Source organism: Oncorhynchus nerka, linkage group LG13 (assembly GCF_034236695.1).
Source record: "Oncorhynchus nerka isolate Pitt River linkage group LG13, Oner_Uvic_2.0, whole genome shotgun sequence".
Lineage (NCBI taxonomy): Eukaryota > Metazoa > Chordata > Actinopteri > Salmoniformes > Salmonidae > Oncorhynchus > Oncorhynchus nerka.
In genome coordinates this window covers 3,806,906-3,830,713 of record NC_088408.1, presented here as the reverse complement: position 1 = coordinate 3,830,713, position 23,808 = coordinate 3,806,906, and the positions used below count along the sequence as shown (strand labels likewise).

The window sequence follows — 23,808 nt, the reverse complement described above, 5'->3', positions numbered from 1 at the left end:
GTCTACACACAGCAGTAGAGGACCTAAGCAGCCAGTCTACACACAGCAGTAGTAGACCTAAGCAGCCAGTCTACACACAGCAGTAGAGTAGACCTAAGCAGCCAGACTGTGTTTGACTTCTCTCTCTGATCATAGTGAGACTCTACCGCCATCTAGTGGACAGTCATGGCTCAGTGTTCTACCTAAGTGTTGACTGACTCGTTATAAATTAAACTGATTCCTCCCCGACTGCGTTTGACCACCTTTCAGGTAAACTTGTTTATTTTGTTTGAAAAATGACAGTTGAACCCATCAGAACATTACTACCTGTAGAACAACCAATCAGAACACTAACATTACTACCTGTAGAACAACCAATCAGAACACTAACATTACTACCTGTAGAACAACCAATCAGAACACTAACATTACTACCTGTAGAACAACCAATCAGAACACTAACATTACTACCTGTAGAACAACCAATCAGAACACTAACATTACTACCTGTAGAACAACCAATCAGAACATTACTACAGTGCCTTGCGAAAGTATTCGGCCCCCTTGAACTTTGCAACCTTTTGCCACATTTCAGGCTTCAAACATAAAGATATAAAACTGTATTTTTTTGTGAAGAATCAACAACAAGTGGGACACAATCATGAAGTGGAACGACATTTATTGGATATTTCAAACTTTTTTTAACAAATCAAAAACTGAAAAATTGGGTGGGCGTGCAAAATTTTGGTGTGACTAGTACCTCACTGCACAGACAAAGAGTTTAGGCATTTGTTTTGGTGGGGTCAGGGGTCAACAGAGCAGTAAATAAGAACACATAAAAGTATTTTGATAAGAGTAGAGTCTGTCCATATTATAATAATAGATCGTTACTTTCAAATCGTACGAGGGAGGTAGGTAGGTAGAAGCTAAGGTTGTCCATTAAGATCGTTTTTGTTATCCGTGGCAAAAGGTTTTGCTACAGTGTGCACTAATGAATATGACCCAGAAATCCTAGATAATAGAAATCATTCAACTGGACCAAATATACAAAAGTATGTGGACACCCCATGATTGAATTCAGCCATTTAATGTATTTATAGTGTACGAGGACACTTTTCAAATGAGTGGATTCGGCTATTTCAGCCACACCCGTTGCTGACAGGTATATAAAACCGAGCACACTGCCATGCAATCTCCATAGCCTAACATTGGTAGTAGATGGTCCTTACTGAAGAGCTCAGTGACTTTCAACGTGGCACCGTCACAGGATGCCACCTTTCCAACAAATCAGTTCGTCAAATTTCTGCCCTGCTAGAGCTGCCCCGGTGAAGTGGAAACATCTAGGAGCAACAACGGCTCAGCCGTGAAGTGGTAGGCCACACAAGCTCACAGAACAAGACCACCGAGTCTAAGATCACCAAAATGCCAAGCGTCAGCTGGAGTGGTGTAAAGCTCGCCGCCATTGGACTCTGGAGCAGTGGAAACGTGTTCTCTGGAGAGATGAATCACACTCCACCATCTGGCAGTCCGATGGATGAATCTGGGTTTGGCGGAGGCCAGGAGAACGATACCTGCCCTAATGCATGGTGCTAACTGTAAAGTTTGGTGGAGGATGAATCATGGTCTGGGGCTGTTTTTCATGGTTCGGGCCTCTTAGTTCCAGTGAAAGGAAATCTTAACGCTACAACATACAATGACATTCTAGACGATTCTGTGCTTCCAACTTAGTGGCAACAGTTTGGGAAAGGCCCTTTCCTGTTTCAGCATGATAATGCCACCATGCACAAAGCGAGGTCCATACAGAAATGGTTTGTTGAGATCGGTGTGGAAGAACTTAACTGGCCGGCACAGAGCCCTGACCTCAACCCCATCAAACACCTTTGGGATGAATTGGAACGCAGACTGCGAGCCTGAAGGCCCAATCGCCCAACATCAGTGGCCAACCTCACTAATGCTCTTGTGGCTGAGTGGAAGCAAGTCCCCACAGCAATGTTCCTACATCTAGAGGAAAGCCTTCCCAGAAGAGTGGAGGCTGTTATAGCAGCAATGTTCCAACATCTAGTGGAAAGCCTTCCCAGAAGAGTGGAGGCTGTTATAGCAGCAATGTCCCAACATCTAGTGGAAATCCTTCCCAGAAGAGTGGAGGCTGTTATAGCAGCAATGTCCCAACATCTAGTGGAAAGCCTTCCCAGAAGAGTGGAGGCTGTTATAGCAGCAATGTCCCAACATCTAGTGGAAAGCCTTCCCAGAAGAGTGGAGGCTGTTATAGCAGCAATGTTCCAACATCTAGTGGAAAGCCTTCCCAGAAGAGTGGAGGCTGTTATAGCAGCAATGTCCCAACATCTAGTGGAAAGCCTTCCCAGAAGAGTGGAGGCTGTTATAGCAGCAATGTTCCAACATCTAGTGGAAAGCCTTCCCAGAAGAGTGGAGGCTGTTATAGCAGCAATGTTCCAACATCTAGTGGAAAACCTTCCCAGAAGAGTGGAGGCTGTTATAGCAGCAATGTCCCAACATCTAGTGGAAAGCCTTCCCAGAAGAGTGGAGGCTGTTATATAACAGTAAAGGGGGAGGGACCAACTCCATATTAAATGACCATGATTTTAGAATGAGATGTTGGATTTGAAGGTGTCCACATACTTTTTGGTCATATAGTGTATTTAACATTTAAATATATACACAATTAAAAAGACAGCTCGATATCAATGGTCCCTTTTATATAAACAATACCTGATGGGACGCATCATAGAACAACAGAAACACGGTGAAAAACGGACAAACAGACAAAATAAAACAGACCTGGCCTGTATCCCAATTATCTCTCCTTCCTCCTAAAAAACGTACACTTGTTCACTTCCCTAATCTAAAAGTAGCGAACGAGTGTACACTTCCCGAGAGAAAAGGAGGTTTTATTGGGACGCACGCTCAGTCAGCAGTTGCCATAGTAGTCGGCGGGGAGGCATCGGCGTTTCCGGTTGGCGAAGCGACAGGCTGCTGGTTTGGTTGACCTTGGAGGTCAGAGGTCACAGGTGGAGTCGTCCCTGGCTGCGCTTGGAATGCTGGGGGATCTAAAACAAAATACGGGTCACGTGACCAGATAAGAGGAAGAGAACAAAAAGGTGCCCTGTTCCAAAAGTAGTGCACTATGTCTCCCTGTTCCCTACATAGGGCTCTAGTCAAAAGTAGTGCACTATGTCTCCCTGTTCCCTACATAGGGTTCTAGTCAAAAGTAGTGCACTATGTCTCCCTGTTCCCTACATAGGGTTCTAGTCAAAAGTAGTGCACTATGTCTCCCTGTTCCCTACATAGGGTTCTAGTCAAAAGTAGTGCACTATGTCTCCCTGTTCCCTACATAGGGTTCTAGTCAAAAGTAGTGCACTATGTCTCCTGTTCCCTACATAGGGCTCTAGTCAAAAGTAGTGCACTATGTCTCCCTGTTCCCTACATAGGGTTCTAGTCAAAAGTAGTGCACTATGTCTCCCTGTTCCCTACATAGGGCTCTAGTCAAAAGTAGTGCACTATGTCTCCCTGTTCCCTACATAGGGTTCTAGTCAAAAGTAGTGCACTATGTCTCCCTGTTCCCTACATAGGGTTCTAGTCAAAAGTAGTGCAATATGTCTCCCTGTTCCCTACATAGGGTTCTAGTCAAAAGTAGTGCACTATGTCTCCCTGTTCCCTACATAGGGTTCTAGTCAAAAGTAGTGCACTATGTCTCCCTGTTCCCTACATAGGGCTCTAGTCAAAAGTAGTGCACTGTGTCTCCCTGTTCCCTACATAGGGTTCTAATCAAAAGTAGTGCACTATGTCTCCCTGTTCCCTACATAGGGCTCTAGTCAAAAGTAGTGCACTGTGTCTCCCTGTTCCCTACATAGGGTTCTAGTCAAAAGTAGTGCACTGTGTCTCCCTGTTCCCTACATAGGGTTCTAGTCAAAAGTAGTGCACTATGTCTCCCTGTTCCCTACATAGGGTTCTAGTCAAAAGTAGTGCACTATGTCTCCCTGTTCCCTACATAGGGCTCTAGTCAAAAGTAGTGCACTATGTCTCCCTGTTCCCTACATAGGGCTCTAGTCAAAAGTAGTGCACTGTGTCTCCCTGTTCCCTACATAGGGCTCTAGTCAAAAGTAGTGCACTATGTCTCCCTGTTCCCTACATAGGGCTCTAGTCAAAAGTAGTGCACTATGTCTCCCTGTTCCCTACATAGGGCTCTAGTCAAAAGTAGTGCACTATGTCTCCCTGTTCCCTACATAGGGCTCTAGTCAAAAGTAGTGCACTATGTCTCCCTGTTCCCTACATAGGGCTCTAGTCAAAAGTAGTGCACTATGTCTCCCTGTTCCCTACATAGGGCTCTAGTCAAAAGTAGTGCACTATGTCTCCCTGTTCCCTACATAGGGCTCTAGTCAAAAGTAGTGCACTATGTCTCCCTGTTCCTTACATAGGGCTCTAGTCAAAAGTAGTGCACTATGTCTCCCTGTTCCTACATAGGGCTCTAGTCAAAAGTAGTGCACTATGTCTCCTGTTCCCTACATAGGGCTCTAGTCAAAAGTAGTGCACTATGTCTCCCTGTTCCCTACATAGGGCTCTAGTCAAAAGTAGTGCACTATGTCTCCCTGTTCCCTACATAGGGTTCTAGTCAAAAGTAGTGCACTATGTCTCCCTGTTCCCTACATAGGGCTCTAGTCAAAAGTAGTGCACTGTGTCTCCCTGTTCCCTACATAGGGTTCTAGTCAAAAGTAGTGCACTATGTCTCCCTGTTCCCTACATAGGGTTCTAGTCAAAAGTAGTGCACTATGTCTCCCTGTTCCCTACATAGGGTTCTAGTCAAAAGTAGTGCACTATGTCTCCCTGTTCCCTACATAGGGCTCTAGTCAAAAGTAGTGCACTATGTCTCCCTGTTCCCTACATAGGGCTCTAGTCAAAAGTAGTGCACTGTGTCTCCCTGTTCCCTACATAGGGTTCTAGTCAAAAGTAGTGCACTATGTCTCCCTGTTCCCTACATAGGGCTCTAGTCAAAAGTAGTGCACTATGTCTCCCTGTTCCCTACATAGGGCTCTAGTCAAAAGTAGTGCACTATGTCTCCCTGTTCCCTACATAGGGTTCTAGTCAAAAGTAGTGCACTATGTCTCCCTGTTCCCTACATAGGGCTCTAGTCAAAAGTAGTGCACTGTGTCTCCCTGTTCCCTACATAGGGTTCTAGTCAAAAGTAGTGCACTATGTCTCCCTGTTCCCTACATAGGGTTCTAGTCAAAAGTAGTGCACTATGTCTCCCTGTTCCCTACATAGGGTTCTAGTCAAAAGTAGTGCACTATGTCTCCCTGTTCCCTACATAGGGCTCTAGTCAAAAGTAGTGCACTATGTCTCCCTGTTCCCTACATAGGGCTCTAGTCAAAAGTAGTGCACTATGTCTCCCTGTTCCCTACATAGTGCACTACTTTTGGCCAGAGCACTATGTCTCCCTGTTCCCTACATAGTGCACTACTTTTGGCCAGAGCACTATGTCTCCCTGTTCCCTACATAGTGCACTACTTTTGGCCAGAGCACTATGTTTCCCTGTTCCCTACATAGTGCACTACTTTTGGCCAGAGCACTATGTCTCCCTGTTCCCTACATAGTGCACTACTATAAGGTTGTAAAGTCCCAGGAACTTTACCCACATTTTACCATCTCAACTACAAAATGACCAGACACTTTACAGACCGAGAAACAGCACCACCTGCTGGCAGATTACAGACTGACACTGACTGGGGGACCACCACAGATAGGAGAGACTATTGGGACACATCCTAACAGCCTGGGACCGTCTCTCCCAACAGCCTGGGACCGTCTCTCCTAACAGCCTGGGACCGTCTCTCCCAACAGCCTGGGACCGTCTCTCCCAACAGCCTGGGACCGTCTCTCCCAACAGCCTGGGACCGTCTCTCCCAACAGCCTGGGACCGTCTCTCCCAACAGCCTGGGACCGTCTCTCCCAACAGCCTGGGACCGTCTCTCCCAACAGCCTGGGACCGTCTCTCCCAACAGCCTGGGACCGTCTCTCCCAACAGCCTGGGACCGTCTCTCCCAACAGCCTGGGACCGTCTCTCCCAACAGCCTGGGACCGTCTCTCCCAACAGCCTGGGACCGTCTCTCCCAACAGCCTGGGACCGTCTCTCCTAACAGCCTGGGACCGTCTCTCCTAACAGCCTGGGACCGTCTCTCCTAACAGCCTGGGACCGTCTCTCCTAACAGCCTGGGACCGTCTCTCCTAACAGCCTGGGACCGTCTCTCCTAACAGCCTGGGACCGTCTCTCCTAACAGCCTGGGACCGTCTCTCCTAACAGCCTGGGACCGTCTCTCCTAACAGCCTGGGACCGTCTCTCCTAACAGCCTGGGACCGTCTCTCCTAACAGCCTGGGACCGTCTCTCCTAACAGCCTGGGACCGTCTCTCCTAACAGCCTGGGACCGTCTCTCCTAACAGCCTGGGACCGTCTCTCCTAACAGCCTGGGACCGTCTCTCCTAACAGCCTGGGACAGTCTCTCCTAACAGCCTGGGACAGTCTCTCCCAACAGCCTGGGACAGTCTCTCCTAACAGCCTGGGACCGTCTCTCCTAACAGCCTGGGACCGTCTCTCCTAACAGCCTGGGACCGTCTCTCCTAACAGCCTGGGACCGTCTCTCCTAACAGCCTGGGACCGTCTCTCCTAACAGCCTGGGACCGTCTCTCCTAACAGCCTGGGACCGTCTCTCCTAACAGCCTGGGACCGTCTCTCCTAACAGCCTGGGACCGTCTCTCCTAACAGCCTGGGACCGTCTCTCCTAACAGCCTGGGACCGTCTCTCCTAACAGCCTGTCACAGTCTCTCCTAACAGCCTGGGTTACAGTTTGTAAACGTGGTTCTGTACTTACACAAGGCGATATATCGGGGCTGCCGAACGGCGAGAGCTCTACCGAGCGGTTCTCTTTGTCGTACGAGTCGTCGAGGCGACGGTGGGCGAACTTCCTCCTCAGGGCCTCGGCAATCATGGAGGCCGGGTCGCTTAGCAACGCCGCGCCCTTGCTCCGCCTCCTCCGCACCGGCGTTCCCCCGGGCGACCTGAGGGGTTGGGGCAAACGCAAGACATTAAAAGAACAACTACATAACATTCAGTGCCAGTCAGAGAGTGGGTTTGTTCCACACACACACCCTTCGCATCGTAAATAACTACTCATTATTATTTCTAGATCAGTCAGTCACAATTTACCCATGATGCATCATGGTTTTGATGCTCTCGAACGCGGCCATTGTGACAGACTTTCTTGCCAGACAGGCAAAATTGGCAAATGGCACCCCCTCCTTAATTAGTGCACAACTTATTAACAAGTCCCTACTCCAGGGCCCGGAAGAGCTGTGCTTTAAAACCAGGACATGCGTCAGACCTTGGATAATTTATTATGAGAACTGGCTGAGGTCAACTTCCCCCTCAAGCCTTAGGTTGGCTAGGGGGGGGGGGTCAGTCAACTTCCCCCTCAGGCCTGAGGTTGGCTAGGGGGAGGTCAGTCAACTTCCCCCTCAGGCCTGAGGTTGGCTAGGGGGAGGTGTCAGTCAACTTCCCCCTCAGGTCTGAGGTTGGGGAGGGGTCAGTCAACTTCCCCCTCAGGCCTGAGGTTGGCTAGGGGGAGGTCAGTCAACTTCCCCCTCAGGCCAGAGGTTGGCTAGGGGGAGGGGTCAGTCAACATCCCCCTCAGGCCTGAGGTTGGCTAGGGGAGGGGTCAGTCAACTTCCCCTCAGGCCTGAGGTTGGCTAGGGGAGGGGTCAGTCAACTTCCCCCTCAGGCCTGAGGTTGGCTAGGGGAGGGGTCAGTCAACTTCCCCCTCAGGCCTGAGGTTGGCTAGGGAGGGGTCAGTCAACTTCCCCCTCAGGCCTGAGGTTGGCTAGGGGAGGGGTCAGTCAACTTCCCCTCAGGCCTGAGGTTGGCTAGGGGAGGTCAGTCAACTTCCCCTCAGGCCTGAGGTTGGCTAGGGGAGGTCAGTCAACTTCCCCTCAGGCCTGAGGTTGGCTAGGGGAGGTCAGTCAACTTCCCCCTCAGGCCTGAGGTTGGCTAGGGGAGGTCAGTCAACTTCCCCTCAGGCCTGAGGTTGGCTAGGGGAGGGGTCAGTCAACTTCCCCCTCAGGCCTGAGGTTGGCTAGGGGGAGGGGTCAGCCAACTTCCCCCTCAGGCCTGAGGTTGGCTAGGGGGAGGTCAGTCAACTTCCCCCTCAGGCCTGAGGTTGGCTAGGGGGAGGTCAGTCAACTTCCCCCTCAGGCCTGAGGTTGGCTAGGGGGAGGTCAGTCAACTTCCCCCTCAGGCCTGAGGTTGGCTAGGGGGAGGTCAGTTATTTTATTCTAAAAAGAAAATAAACCTGTAACTGCCATTTCCTGAAACCAAGAGTCTTAAAATGATATCAAACACAGTACCAAAATGTCTCATTTTTCAATTCTTGCAACCAATAGAATATATATATATATATATATATATATATATATATATATATATATACACACACACACACACACACATACATACACAGCTTAACTTAACTTGGGTCAAATGTTTCAGGTAGCCGAGTTTCCCACAATAAGTTGGCTAAATTTTGGCCCATTCCTCCTGACAGAGCTGATGTAACTGAGTCAGGTTTGTAGGCCTCCTTGCTTACACACACCTTTTCAGTTCTTCCCACAAATGTTCTATGGGATTGAGGCTTTGTGATGGCCACTCCAATATCTTGACTTTGTTGTCCTTAAGCCATTTTGCCGCAACTTTGGAAGTATGCTTGGGGTCATTGTTCATTTGGAAGACCCATTTGCCACCAAGCTTTAACTTCCTGACTGATGTCTTGAGATGTTCCTTCAATATATCCACATCGTTTCCCCTCCTGATGATGCCATCTATTTTATGAAGTGCACCAGTCCCTCCTGCAGCAAAGCACCCCCACAACATGATGCTGCCACCCCCATGCTTCACGGTTGGGATGGTGTTCTTCGGCTTGCAAGACTCCCCCTTTTTCCTCCAAACATAACGATGGTCATTATGACCAAACAGTTCTATTGATGTTTCATCAGACCAGAGGACATTTCTCCAGAAAGTACGATCTTTGTCCCCATGTGCAGTTTCAAACTGTAGTCTAGCTTTTTTATGGAGGTTTTAGATATAGATACTTTTACCTGTTTCCTCCAGCATCTTCACAAGGTCCTTTGCTGTTGTTCTAGGATTGATTTGCACTTTTCACACCAAAGTACGTTCATCTCTAGGAGACAGAACGTGTCTCCTTCCTGAGCGGTATGACGGCTGTGTGGTCCCATGGTGTTTATACATGCATACTATTGTTTGTACAGATGAACGTGGTACCTTCAGGCGTTTGGAAATTGCTCCCAAGGATGAACCAGACTTGTGGAGGTTTACAATTATTTTTCTGAGGTCTTGGCTGATTTTCCCATGATGCCAAGCAGTTACTGACTCCAACCTAGGTATGTAAACTTCCGACTTCAACTATATACCCCATAATTTGCAAATAAATTCATAAAAGAATCCTACAAATGTGATTTTCTGGATTTTTTTGGTCTCATTTTGTCTGTCATAGTTGAAGTGTACCTATGATGAAAATTACAGGCCTCTCATCTTTTTAAGTGGGAGAACTTGCACAATTGGTGGCTGACTAAATAAAATCCATTAAATCCATTATTTAAAAAAATGGAAAGAACCTGCCAAGAGAGGGCCGCCCACCAAAACTCACGGACCAGGCAAGGAGGGCATTAATCAGAGGCAACAAAGGGACCAAAATTACCCTGAAGGAGATGCAAAGTATCTGTCCATAGGACCACTTTAAGCCGTACACTCCACAGAGCTGGGTTTACATAAGAGTGGCCAGAAAAAAAGCCATTGCTTAAAGAAAAAAATAAGCAAACACATTTGGTGAACGGAGGTTCACCTTCCAGCAGGACAATGACCCTAAACATACTGCTAAAGCAACACTCGGGTGGTTTAAGGGGAAACATTTAAATGTCTTGGAATGGCCTAGTCAAAGCCCAGACCTCAATCCAATTGAGAATCTGTGGTATGACTTAAAGATTGCTGTACACCAGCGGAACCCATCCAACTTGAAGGAGCTGGAGCAGTTTTGCCTTGAAGAATGGGCAAATATCCCAGTGTGCTTGACGTGCCAAGCTGATAGAGACATACCCCTAGAGACCTGCAGCTGTAACATCTGTTAAATATGGACCAATAACATCTGTTAAATATGGACCAATAACATCTGTTAAATATGGACCAATAACATCTGTTAAATATGGACCAATAACATCTGTTAAATATGGACCAATAACATCTGTTAAATATGGACCAATAACATCTGTTAAATATGGACCAATAACATCTGTTAAATATGGACCAATAACATCTGTTAAATATGGACCAATAACATCTGTTAAATGTGTGTATGGACCAATAACATCTGTTAAATATGGACCAATAACATCTGTTAAATGTGTGTATGGACCAATAACATTGTTAAATATGGACCAATAACATCTGTTAAATATGGACCAATAACATCTGTTAAATATGGACCAATAACATCTGTTAAATATGGACCAATAACATCTGTTAAATATGGACCAATAACATCTGTTAAATGTGGACCAATAACATCTGTTAAATATGGACCAATAACATCTGTTAAATATGGACCAATAACATCTGTTAAATATGGACCAATAACATCTGTTAAATATGGACCAATAACATCTGTTAAATGTGTGTATGGACCAATAACATCTGTTAAATATGGACCAATAACATCTGTTAAATGTGGACCAATAACATCTGTTAAATATGGACCAATAACATCTGTTAAATATGGACCAATAACATCTGTTAAATATGGACCAATAACATCTGATAAATATGGACCAATAACATCTGATAAATATGGACCAATAACATCTGTTAAATATGGACCAATAACATCTGTTAAATATGGACCAATAACATCTGTTAAATATGGGCATGTGACCAATAACATCTGCTGAATATGGGCATGTGACCAATAACATCTGCTGAATATGGGCATGTGACCAATAACATCTGATTTCACCGCAAAAGGCTTGCAGCTTGGCAGATGTGCTGCTATAGACAGACAGGCTCTCAGAGTTGTAGACTTGACTCCAGCACAGTGACATGCCTTCGTGTCCATGCTTACCTCTGCACGGAGCGCAGTTTCACCTGGTTCAGTTCATTCAGTACATCCAGCATGGTGGGGACCGGGCCCTGTCCTACCGCCTTATCCTGGGACTGTAGTAGTCCAACCTGCCCAGCCTCATGGCTCTTCCCCTGGGAATGACCTTTACCGGCCTCCCTGCCCTGCTGGATTAGATTCTCCACCGCAGACAGACCAACAGAGAAGCTGGGTGGAGGAGGACAGGGAGGAGGTGGAGGAGGACAGGGAGGAGGTGGAGGGCGACAAGGGGTGGAGGTGAGGACAGAGGCAGGGGACATTCCAGGGGTACCCGGAAGGTTCTGGGAATGGGCTGGACCGGGACGACAGGAAAAGGAGGGAGAGAAAAGGGTGAACAAACGATAAGTCTGGTGTATCACTTTCATAATAGAGGAATGAATGGGTTTACCATGACTGGGATAGGTGTGTGTGTGTGTTTACCATGACTGGGATAGGTGTGTGTGTGTGTGTGTGTTTACCATGACTGGGATAGGTGTGTGTGTGTGTGTTTACCATGGCTGGGATAGGTGTGTGTGTGTGTGTGAGTGTGTTTACCATGGCTGGGATAGGTGTGTGTGTGTGTGTGTGTTTACCATGACTGGGATAGGTGTGTGTGTGTGTGTGTGTTTACCATGACTGGGATAGGTGTGTGTGTGTGTGTGTTTTACCATGACTGGGATAGGTGTGTGTGTGTGTGTGTGTTTACCATGACTGGGATAGGTGTGTGTGTGTGTGTGTGTTTACCATGACTGGGATAGGTGTGTGTGTGTGTGTGTGTTTACCATGACTGGGATAGGTGTGTGTGTGTGTGTGTGTTTACCATGACTGGGATAGGTGTGTGTGTGTGTGTGTGTTTACCATGACTGGGATAGGTGTGTGTGTGTGTGTGTGTTTACCATGACTGGGATAGGTGTGTGTGTGTGTGTGTGTTTACCATGACTGGGATAGGTGTGTGTGTGTGTGTGTGTTTACCATGACTGGGATAGGTGTGTGTGTGTGTGTGTGTTTACCATGACTGGGATAGGTGTGTGTGTGTGTGTGTGTGTTTTACCATGACTGGGATAGGTGTGTGTGTGTGTGTGTTTACCATGACTGGGATAGGTGTGTGTGTGTGTGTGTGTGTGTTTACCATGACTGGGATAGGTGTGTGTGTGTGAGTGTGTTTACCATGACTGGGATAGGTGTGTGTGTGTGTGTGTGTGTGAGTGTGTTTACCATGACTGGGATAGGTGTGAGTGTGATTACCATGACTGGGATAGGTGTGTGTGTGAGTGTGAGTGTGTGTGTGTGATTACCATGACTGGGATAGGTGTGTGTGTGTGTGTGTGTTTACCATGACTGGGATAGGTGTGTGTGTGTGTGTGTTTACCATGACTGGGATAGGTGTGTGTGTGTGTGTGTGTGTTTACCATGACTGGGATAGGTGTGTGTGTGTGTGTGTGTGTTTACCATGACTGGGATAGGTGTGTGTGTGAGTGTGTTTACCATGACTGGGATAGGTGTGTGTGTGTGTGTGTGTTTACCATGACTGGGATAGGTGTGTGTGTGTGAGTGTGTGTGTGTGAGTGTGTTTACCATGACTGGGATAGGTGTGTGAGTCTGTGTGTGTTTACCATGACTGGGATAGGTGTGTGTGTGTGTGTGTGTGTGTGTGTTTACCATGACTGGGATAGGTGTGTGTGTGTGAGTGTGTTTACCATGACTGGGATAGGTGTGTGTGTGTGTGTGTTTACCATGACTGGGATAGGTGTGTGTGTGTGTGTGTGTGTTTACCATGACTGGGATAGGTGTGTGTGTGTGTGTTTACCATGACTGGGATAGGTGTGTGTGTGTGAGTGTGTGTGTGTGAGTGTGTTTACCATGACTGGGATAGGTGTGTGAGTCTGTGTGTGTTTACCATGACTGGGATAGGTGTGTGTGTGTGTGTGTGTTTACCATGACTGGGATAGGTGTGTGTGTGTTTACCATGACTGGGATAGGTGTGTGTGTGTGTGTTTACCATGACTGGGATAGGTGTGTGTGTGTGTGTTTACCTTGACTGGGATAGGTGTGTGTGTGTGTGTGTGTTTACCATGACTGGGATAGGTGTGTGTGTGTGTGTTTACCATGACTGGGATAGGTGTGTGTGTGTGTGTGTGTTTACCATGACTGGGATAGGTGTGTGTGTGTGTGTGAGTGTGTGTGTGTGTTGTGTTTACCATGACTGGGATAGGTGTGAGTGTGTGTGTGTGTTTACCATGACTGGGATAGGTGTGTGTGAGTGTGTTTACCATGACTGGGATAGGTGTGAGTGTGTGTGTGTGTGTTTACCATGACTGGGATAGGTGTGAGTGTGTGTGTGTGTTTACCATGACTGGGATAGGTGTGTGTGTGTGTGAGTGTGTTTACCATGACTGGGATAGGTGTGAGTGTGTGTGTGTGTTTACCATGACTGGGATAGGTGTGTGTGTGTGTGAGTGTGTTTACCATGACTGGGATAGGTGTGAGTGTGTGTGTGTGTGTGTTTACCATGACTGGGATAGGTGTGTGTGTGTGTGTTTACCTTGACTGGGATAGGTGTGTGTGTGTGTGAGTGTGTTTACCATGACTGGGATAGGTGTGTGTGTGTGTGTTTACCATGACTGGGATAGGTGTGTGTGTGTGTGTGTGTTTACCATGACTGGGATAGGTGTGTGTGTGTGTGTTTACCATGACTGGGATAGGTGTGTGTGTGTGTTTACCATGACTGGGATAGGTGTGTGTGTGTGTGTGTTTACCTTGACTGGGATAGGTGTGTGTGTGTGTGTGTGTTTACCATGACTGGGATAGGTGTGTGTGTGTGTGTTTACCATGACTGGGATAGGTGTGTGTGTGTGTTTACCATGACTGGGATAGGTGTGTGTGTGTGTGTGTTTACCTTGACTGGGATAGGTGTGTTTGTGTTTACCTTGACTGGGATAGGTGTGTGTGTGTGTTTACCATGACTGGGATAGGTGTGTGTGTGTGTGTGTGTTTACCATGACTGGGATAGGTGTGTGTGTGTGTGTGTGTTTACCATGACTGGGATAGGTGTGTGTGTGTGTGAGTGTGTGTGTGTGTTTACCATGACTGGGATAGGTGTGAGTGTGTGTGTGTGTTTACCATGACTGGGATAGGTGTGTGTGTGTGTGAGTGTTTGTGTGTGAGTGTGTTTACCATGACTGGGATAGGTGTGTGTGTGTGTGAGTGTGTTTACCATGACTGGGATAGGTGTGAGTGTGTGTGTGTGTTTACCATGACTGGGATAGGTGTGTGTGTGTGTGTGTGTTTACCATGACTGGGATAGGTGTGTGTGTGTGTGTGTGTGTGTGTTTACCTTGACTGGGATAGGTGTGTGTGTGTGTGTTTACCATGACTGGGATAGGTGTGTGTGTGTGAGTGTGTTTACCATGACTGGGATAGGTGTGTGAGTCTGTGTGTGTTTACCATGACTGGGATAGGTGTGTGTGTGTGTGTGTGTGTGTTTACCATGACTGGGATAGGTGTGTGTGTGTGAGTGTGTTTACCATGACTGGGATAGGTGTGTGTGTGTGTGTGTTTACCATGACTGGGATAGGTGTGTGTGTGTGTGTGTGTGTTTACCATGACTGGGATAGGTGTGTGTGTGTGTGTTTACCATGACTGGGATAGGTGTGTGTGTGTGAGTGTGTGTGTGTGAGTGTGTTTACCATGACTGGGATAGGTGTGTGAGTCTGTGTGTGTTTACCATGACTGGGATAGGTGTGTGTGTGTGTGTGTGTTTACCATGACTGGGATAGGTGTGTGTGTGTTTACCATGACTGGGATAGGTGTGTGTGTGTGTGTTTACCATGACTGGGATAGGTGTGTGTGTGTGTGTTTACCTTGACTGGGATAGGTGTGTGTGTGTGTTTACCATGACTGGGATAGGTGTGTGTGTGTGTGTTTACCATGACTGGGATAGGTGTGTGTGTGTGTGTGTGTTTACCATGACTGGGATAGGTGTGTGTGTGTGTGTGAGTGTGTGTGTGTGTGAGTGTGTTTACCATGACTGGGATAGGTGTGAGTGTGTGTGTGTGTTTACCATGACTGGGATAGGTGTGTGTGTGTGTGAGTGTGTTTACCATGACTGGGATAGGTGTGAGTGTGTGTGTGTGTGTTTACCATGACTGGGATAGGTGTGAGTGTGTGTGTGTGTTTACCATGACTGGGATAGGTGTGTGTGTGTGTGAGTGTGTTTACCATGACTGGGATAGGTGTGAGTGTGTGTGTGTGTTTACCATGACTGGGATAGGTGTGTGTGTGTGTGAGTGTGTTTACCATGACTGGGATAGGTGTGAGTGTGTGTGTGTGTGTGTTTACCATGACTGGGATAGGTGTGTGTGTGTGTGTTTACCTTGACTGGGATAGGTGTGTGTGTGTGTGAGTGTGTTTACCATGACTGGGATAGGTGTGTGTGTGTGTTTACCATGACTGGGATAGGTGTGTGTGTGTGTGTTTACCATGACTGGGATAGGTGTGTGTGTGTGTGTTTACCATGACTGGGATAGGTGTGTGTGTGTGTTTACCATGACTGGGATAGGTGTGTGTGTGTGTGTGTTTACCTTGACTGGGATAGGTGTGTTTGTGTTTACCTTGACTGGGATAGGTGTGTGTGTGTGTTTACCATGACTGGGATAGGTGTGTGTGTGTGTGTGTGTTTACCATGACTGGGATAGGTGTGTGTGTGTGTGTGTGTTTACCATGACTGGGATAGGTGTGTGTGTGTGTGAGTGTGTGTGTGTGTTTACCATGACTGGGATAGGTGTGAGTGTGTGTGTGTTTTACCATGACTGGGATAGGTGTGTGTGTGTGTGAGTGTTTGTGTGTGAGTGTGTTTACCATGACTGGGATAGGTGTGTGTGTGTGTGTGTGTGTTTACCATGACTGGGATAGGTGTGAGTGTGTGTGTGTGTTTACCATGACTGGGATAGGTGTGTGTGTGTGTGTGTGTTTACCATGACTGGGATAGGTGTGTGTGTGTGTGTGTGTGTGTTTACCTTGACTGGGATAGGTGTGTGTGTGTGTGTGTGTTTACCATGACTGGGATAGGTGTGTGTGTGTGTGTGTGTGTTTACCATGACTGGGATAGGTGTGTGTGTGTGTGTGTGTTTACCATGACTGGGATAGGTGTGTGTGTGTGTGTGTGTTTACCATGACTGGGATAGGTGTGTGTGTGTGTGTGTGTGTTTACCATGACTGGGATAGGTGTGTGTGTGTGAGTGTGTTTACCATGACTGGGATAGGTGTGTGTGTGTGTGTGTGTGTGTGTGTGAGTGTGTTTACCATGACTGGGATAGGTGTGAGTGTGATTACCATGACTGGGATAGGTGTGTGTGTGAGTGTGAGTGTGTGTGTGTGATTACCATGACTGGGATAGGTGTGTGTGTGTGTGTGTGTGTGTGTTTACCATGACTGGGATAGGTGTGTGTGTGTGTGTGTTTACCATGACTGGGATAGGTGTGTGTGTGTGTGTGTGTGTGTTTACCATGACTGGGATAGGTGTGTGTGTGTGTGTGTGTGTTTACCATGACTGGGATAGGTGTGTGTGTGAGTGTGTTTACCATGACTGGGATAGGTGTGTGTGTGTGTGTGTTTACCATGACTGGGATAGGTGTGTGTGTGTGAGTGTGTGTGTGTGTGTGTTTACCATGACTGGGATAGGTGTGTGAGTCTGTGTGTGTTTACCATGACTGGGATAGGTGTGTGTGTGTGTGTGTTTACCATGACTGGGATAGGTGTGTGTGTGTGAGTGTGTTTACCATGACTGGGATAGGTGTGTGTGTGTGTGTGTTTACCATGACTGGGATAGGTGTGTGTGTGTGTGTTTACCATGACTGGGATAGGTGTGTGTGTGTGTGTTTACCATGACTGGGATAGGTGTGTGTGTGTGAGTGTGTGTGTGTGAGTGTGTTTACCATGACTGAGATAGGTGTGTGAGTCTGTGTGTGTTTACCATGACTGGGATAGGTGTGTGTGTGTGTGTGTGTTTACCATGACTGGGATAGGTGTGTGTGTGTTTACCATGACTGGGATAGGTGTGTGTGTGTGTGTTTACCATGACTGGGATAGGTGTGTGTGTGTGTTTACCTTGACTGGGATAGGTGTGTGTGTGTGTGTGTGTGTTTACCATGACTGGGATAGGTGTGTGTGTGTGTGTTTACCATGACTGGGATAGGTGTGTGTGTGTGTGTGTGTTTACCATGACTGGGATAGGTGTGTGTGTGTGTGTGTGTGTGTGTGTGAGTGTGTTTACCATGACTGGGATAGGTGTGAGTGTGTGTGTGTGTTTACCATGACTGGGATAGGTGTGTGTGTGTGTGAGTGTGTTTACCATGACTGGGATAGGTGTGAGTGTGTGTGTGTGTGTTTACCATGACTGGGATAGGTGTGAGTGTGTGTGTGTTTTACCATGACTGGGATAGGTGTGTGTGTGTGTGAGTGTGTTTACCATGACTGGGATAGGTGTGAGTGTGTGTGTGTGTTTACCATGACTGGGATAGGTGTGTGTGTGTGTGAGTGTGTTTACCATGACTGGGATAGGTGTGAGTGTGTGTGTTTACCATGACTGGGATAGGTGTGTGTGTGTGTGTTTACCTTGACTGGGATAGGTGTGTGTGTGTGTGTTTACCTTGACTGGGATAGGTGTGTGTGTGTGTGAGTGTGTTTACCATGACTGGGATAGGTGTGTGTGTGTGTTTACCATGACTGGGATAGGTGTGTGTGTGTGTTTACCATGACTGGGATAGGTGTGTGTGTGTGTGTTTACCATGACTGGGATAGGTGTGTGTGTGTGTTTACCATGACTGGGATAGGTGTGTGTGTGTGTGTGTTTACCTTGACTGGGATAGGTGTGTTTGTGTTTACCTTGACTGGGATAGGTGTGTGTGTGTGTTTACCATGACTGGGATAGGTGTGTGTGTGTGTGTGTGTTTACCATGACTGGGATAGGTGTGTGTGTGTGTGAGTGTGTGTGTGTGTTTACCATGACTGGGATAGGTGTGTGTGTGTGTGAGTGTGTTTACCATGACTGGGATAGGTGTGAGTGTGTGTGTGTGTTTACCATGACTGGGATAGGTGTGTGTGTGTGTGTGTGTTTACCATGACTGGGATAGGTGTGTGTGTGTGTGTGTGTGTGTGTTTACCTTGACTGGGATAGGTGTGTGTGTGTGTGAGTGTGTTTACCATGACTGGGATAGGTGTGTGTGTGTGTTTACCTTGACTGGGATAGGTGTGTGTGTGTGTGTGTGTGTTTACCTTGACTGGGATAGGTGTGTGTGAGTGTGTTTACCATAACTGGGATAGGTGTGTGTGAGTGTGTTTACCATAACTGGGATAGGTGTGTGTGTGTGTGTGTTTACCATGACTGGGATAGGTGTGTGTGTGTGTGTTTACCATGACTGGGATAGGTGTGTGTGTGTGTGTGTTTACCATGACTGGGATAGGTGTGTGTGTGTGTGTGTGTTTAGACACCTGAGGGTGGCGCGGTGACAATCATGGCAATCTGAGCTCGTAGTTTGAGCAGCTCGTCCTCCAGGGCTGTGATCTTCCGCAGAGCCACTGGGTCTGATCCGTGCCCCAGCATCATGTCTCCTGGCTGGGCTCGGACCGCCGCCAACCCTGGGTCCCCTGGACGTGGAGGGGCCAGCACCACCTCGTCGCCCCGACTCACAGCACCCTGTCGGGACGGACGCTCGCGGTGCCTGAGATCGGACCAGAAGGAATGACAGATTGAGAACAAGCTTTTTTGGAAAGCGGAGATGTCACAACCCTCAGAAAGCAGACATTATTGGAGACACCTTGCCGTTTTGGAGAAGCGTTCCGTTTGCTTGCAAAGATTTACGATCGCTCATTAACAGTAAATAAAGTTAATCTTTTCACCCAACAAGTTAGCCAAAATTACTAGCTAGCTAGCTTAACTTGTTTACAGTTGGGTAGTAATCACTCCTACTCTTTTCTCTGATGTCAATAACATGTCCCCATAGGATTCTACACACAACCCTCAGGGTGACTTCATCTACTGGGTTCTACAAGTCTGAGGAGTCTCTGTGTATATCTACTGGGTCCTACCAGTCTGAGGAGTCTCTGTGTATATCTACTGGGTTCTACCAGTCTGATGAGTCTCTGTGTATATCTACTGGGTTCTACCAGTCTGATGAGTCTGTGTATATCTACTGGGTTCTACCAGTCTGAGGAGTCTCTGTGTATATCTACTGGGTTCTACCAGTCTGAGGAGTCTCTGTGTATATCTACTGGGTTCTACCAGTCTGAGTCGTCTCTGTGTATATCTACTGGGTTCTACCAGTCTGAGTCGTCTCTGTGTATATCTACTGGGTTCTACCAGTCTGATGAGTCTCTGTGTATATCTACTGGGTTCTACCAGTCTGAGTCGTCTCTGTGTATATCTACTGGGTTCTACCAGTCTGAGTCTCTGTGTATATCTACTAGGTTCTACCAGTCTCTGTGTATATCTACTGGGTCCCATCTACCTGATCTTGGTGAAGCGGTCTCCCTCATCCTCCGCCACCCACAGCACGTCAGCCAAGGAGGGGATAGCGGGGAGGGTATCCATGGTGACGTCCAGGTATCTGTGCTGTCGGGAGGTGTGTAGAGGAATCTGTGGACAGTATGAGCCAGCGGAGTGTGAGACCAAACCACAGAAGTCTTCTGGTCCCATCTGCATAACAACGATACACCTCAATGTGTAGCAGATGAAGTTGTGATGCTCCATAGTCGGTTACGGAGTCGACGGTTACGGAGTCGTGGGTTACGGGGTCAATGGATACGGAGTCGTGGGTTACGGAGTCGACTGTTACGGAGTCGTGGGTTACGGAGTCGTGGGTTACGGAGTCGTGGGTTACGGAGTCGTGGGTTACGGAGTCGACGGTTACGGAGTCGACGGTTACGGAGTCGTGGGTTACGGAGTCGACGGTTACGGAGTCGTGGGTTACGGAGTCGTGGGTTACGGAGTCAATGGTTACGGAGTCGTGGGTTACGGAGTCAATGGTTACGGAGTCGTGGGTTACGGAGTCAATGGTTACGGAGTCAATGGTTACGGAGTCAATGGTTACGGGGTCGTGGGTTACGGAGTCGACTGTTAAGGAGTCGTGGGTTACGGAGTCAATGGTTACGGAGTCGTGGGTTATGGAGTCAATGGTTACGGAGTCGTGGGTTACGGAGTCGACTGTTACGGAGTCGTGGGTTATGGAGTCGTGGGTTACGGAGTCGTGGGTTACGGAGTCGACTGTTACGGAGTCGTGGGTTATGGAGTCAATGGTTACGGAGTCGTGGGTTACGGAGTCAATGGTTACGGAGTCGTGGGTTACGGAGTCGTGGGTTATGGAGTCAATGGTTACGGAGTCATGGGTTACGGAGTCAATGGTTACGGATTCGTGGGTTACGGATTCGTGGGTTACGGAGTCGTGGGTTACAGAGTCAATGGATACGGAGTCGTGGGTTATGGAGTCGACTGTTACGGAGTCGTGGGTTACGGAGTCATGGGTTATGGAGTCGTGGGTTATGGAGTCAATGGATACGGAGTCGTGGGTTATGGAGTCGACTGTTACGGAGTCAATGGTTACAGAGTCGTGGGTTATGGAGTCGTGGGTTATGGAGTCGTGGGTTATGGAGTCAATGGTTACGGAGTCAATGGTTACGGAGTCGTGGGTTATGGAGTCGTGGGTTATGGAGTCGTGGGTTATGGAGTCAATGGTTACGGAGTCGTGGGTTACGGAGTTGTGGGTTACAGAGTCGTGGGTTACGGAGTCAATGGTTACGGAGTCAATGGTTACGGAGTCAATGGTTACGGAGTCGTGGGTTACGGAGTCGTGGGTTACGGAGTCAATGGTTACGGAGTCGTGGGTTACGGAGTCGTGGGTTATGGAGTCGTGGGTTATGGAGTCAATGGTTACGGAGTCGTGGGTTACGGAGTCGTGGGTTACAGAGTCGTGGGTTACGGAGTCAATGGTTACGGAGTCGTGGGTTACGGAGTCGTGGGTTACGGAGTCGTGGGTTATGGAGTCAATGGTTACGGAGTCAATGGTTACGGAGTCAATGGTTACGGAGTCAATGGTTACGGAGTCGTCGGTTATGGAGTCGACTGTTACGGAGTCGTGGGTTATGGAGTCAATGGTTACAGAGTCTACGGTTACGGAGTCGTGGGTTACGGAGTCGACGGTTACGGAGTCGTGGGTTACGGAGTCGTTGGTTACGGAGTAGACTGATGTGTTACTTCAGATGATCCTAGACCTGTATTAACCAGATTACATTCATATTGACCTGGAAGTGGATACGTGGAGACGGGGTCAATGGGAGGTTGGTCCCGATCATCCGCACCAGGCTCCGGTACTGACCGCACAACTGGCTCTCCCACACTGGAATTAGCTGAAACACACACACACACACACACACACACACACACACACACACACACACACACACACACACACACTTGGCACGAAGCACTCTTCAATCTTTTGGTACAATCTCAAAACAAGCATCCTATAAATTGAGCCACTGCATTTGTGATATTTAACTCTTTTTTTTTTTTTTTACCATGTCAGGAGAGACTCCGAAATACTCAAGGACATTTTGCAACAAATCAAATATATCTTCTAGCAGAGACATCTGGAAGCAGCCCTTCTGAACGTTTTGTCTGATGATGGATGCAGAAACTGGTGGTGTAGGCTTTCTGTTGACAGCTTCGGTCGGCAGGCTAGGACTCCCGTTTCACGTTGCACCATGGGATGCGAGTCCTGACCACAGTCAAAGAAGTAGAAACATCCTCATTCAAACCTGGGGGGGGTGACGGTCACACACATCCCTTATAAATGTAATACATTTCATGCACGTTTGGTAGTTACCTAGCTATCAGTACAGTATACAGTACAATATTCCCGAAAACACGGTTCATCAAAACACATCAAGCGGTAACATGATAAACAAGCGAGCAATAAATATTGTATTATATGCGTAAACGGTATAAAGTTAATCTTCTCTTACCCCATGGATCATTTAGAAATTATACTTGGCGACAAAATAACCTTCTCCTAGGATGGTCACGTGTCCGGACAAGTGAGAAGGTGAACTCAAATAAAGCCACTCTCGCAAACCGTGCCGTGATTGGACATTTCAATTGGAAGAAAATCCTACGCCAATCAGAATAGCGGAATCGTGCAATGTGACCACAGCTGTTCGAACCAATGGGGCTTTCAATAATATTCACACCAAATTCGTATTTTTTTTGTTGTTGTGTGTGAACGAGTTGACCGTTCTCCTAGCAGTCAGAATAAAAGGCTTGCAGCACAATCAAAGATTTTTTCCTTCAAGATAAGAGTCACGAAGACATGCTAAACTCGTTTTTCGTTTTGTTTTTGCACTCCGGTGCAGTTCACAGGATTTCCCCCAAAAAGAGACGTATTTTACATAAATACTGGTATATTGAAAGCTATGTATAAACAAATACACGTGTTAATAAAATACTAATATATATGCTATTGGAATTACTCAATAGAGTCTGTAAAACTTCAATGCGTCTCTTGTGCCAGGCAACGGGTTTAATACAGAGTACTGGGGAGTCCTTACTCCACCCATCCAATTCACCGCAATGCAACACACGCTATATGGGAGACTTATTGGCTTGTAAAAGAGAAAACATTTCTACCTGCCTCAGCTAAAGTGAGGGTGGGAAATAGTCAGTAGCGTCTCTACTAACCAAATAGGTGTAGTTTTCAGAGGTTGACTCTGTCGTACACATCCAGCAACACAGCTTTAAATGACCTGGTACTATCCACGCTGTATTGCATTGGGTGCTATAAGAGGGTGTGGAGTGAAAAGCCAGCAGAAGGCGGTGAGACACCCTTCCAAAACTACACACATTTGGATAGTAGAGAACCTACTCAGTATTTCCCACTTTAGCTGAGACAGGAAAACAGTTCTCTCTACAAGCCAGTATTCTCAACATTTAAAAAAAAATGTATTTTTCATTTCACCAGGTAGGCTAGTTGAGAACAAGTTCTCATTTACAACTGTGACCTGGCCAAGATAAAGCAAAGCAGTTCGACACAAACAACACAGAGTTACACATGGAATAAACAAACACACAGTCAATAATACAGTAGAAAATAAAGAAAACAAAAAGTCTATATACAGTGAGTGCAAATGAGGTAAGATAGGGGAGTTAAGGACATACCAGTGTCAACATTGTATTTTAAAAAAAATTATTGGTCTTAAAAAAATATTTTTAAAACCATATTTTATTTTATTGCATGTTCTTGTTGGCACACAAGCGGCCATTGATTCAAATTAAATATAATTTGAGCGAATCATCCACATTGCAATGTTTTGAAATGCGGGCTTTTATTTTGAAGGTTTCCTCAGTAACTTACCAAACGTCAAGGTTTGTGCTGCTGGCAGAAAACTAGTGCTGCAACGATCTCTAGTTCCTGGTTTCCTCCGTCTTCCTGGTAACAGGTTTAAAACGACAGCCGCTGGGGACTAGCAGCTGACATGCTGCATGCTGGGTAGGGTCGGACATGGCGCCGAGTAGTGCGGACGAAGTGGAGGAAATTAAGGAAAACAGTGGATGAAGCAACAGCCGTGCTGCAATGAGAA

At 47.2% G+C, this 23,808-nt stretch overlaps 1 protein-coding gene across 3 annotated transcripts; it reads right to left on the bottom strand.

The window, feature by feature from the left end:
- Nucleotides 1–641: 641 nt before the first annotated feature.
- On the bottom strand, nucleotides 642–23,671 carry mtfr2 (mitochondrial fission regulator 2). 3 transcript variants are annotated; one of them, XM_065026124.1, is made up of 8 exons: nucleotides 23,583–23,671; nucleotides 21,751–21,990; nucleotides 21,475–21,579; nucleotides 19,686–19,813; nucleotides 18,670–18,899; nucleotides 11,167–11,494; nucleotides 6,859–7,045; nucleotides 642–3,044 (listed from the first exon to the last, which is right to left on the bottom strand). In XM_065026124.1, exons 2-8 carry the CDS (start codon nucleotides 21,820–21,822, stop codon nucleotides 3,000–3,002), a joined length of 1,095 nt encoding a protein of 364 aa, XP_064882196.1. In that variant the 5' UTR covers nucleotides 21,823–21,990; nucleotides 23,583–23,671; the 3' UTR covers nucleotides 642–2,999. The 3 variants fall into 3 exon arrangements, with proteins under 3 accessions (XP_064882196.1, XP_064882195.1, XP_064882197.1); XM_065026123.1 differs by lacking the exon at nucleotides 23,583–23,671 and adding an exon at nucleotides 22,198–22,428; XM_065026125.1 differs by lacking the exon at nucleotides 23,583–23,671 and adding an exon at nucleotides 22,198–22,428 and having other exon boundaries at nucleotides 21,751–21,950.
- Between the last annotated feature and the right edge of the window lie 137 nt (nucleotides 23,672–23,808).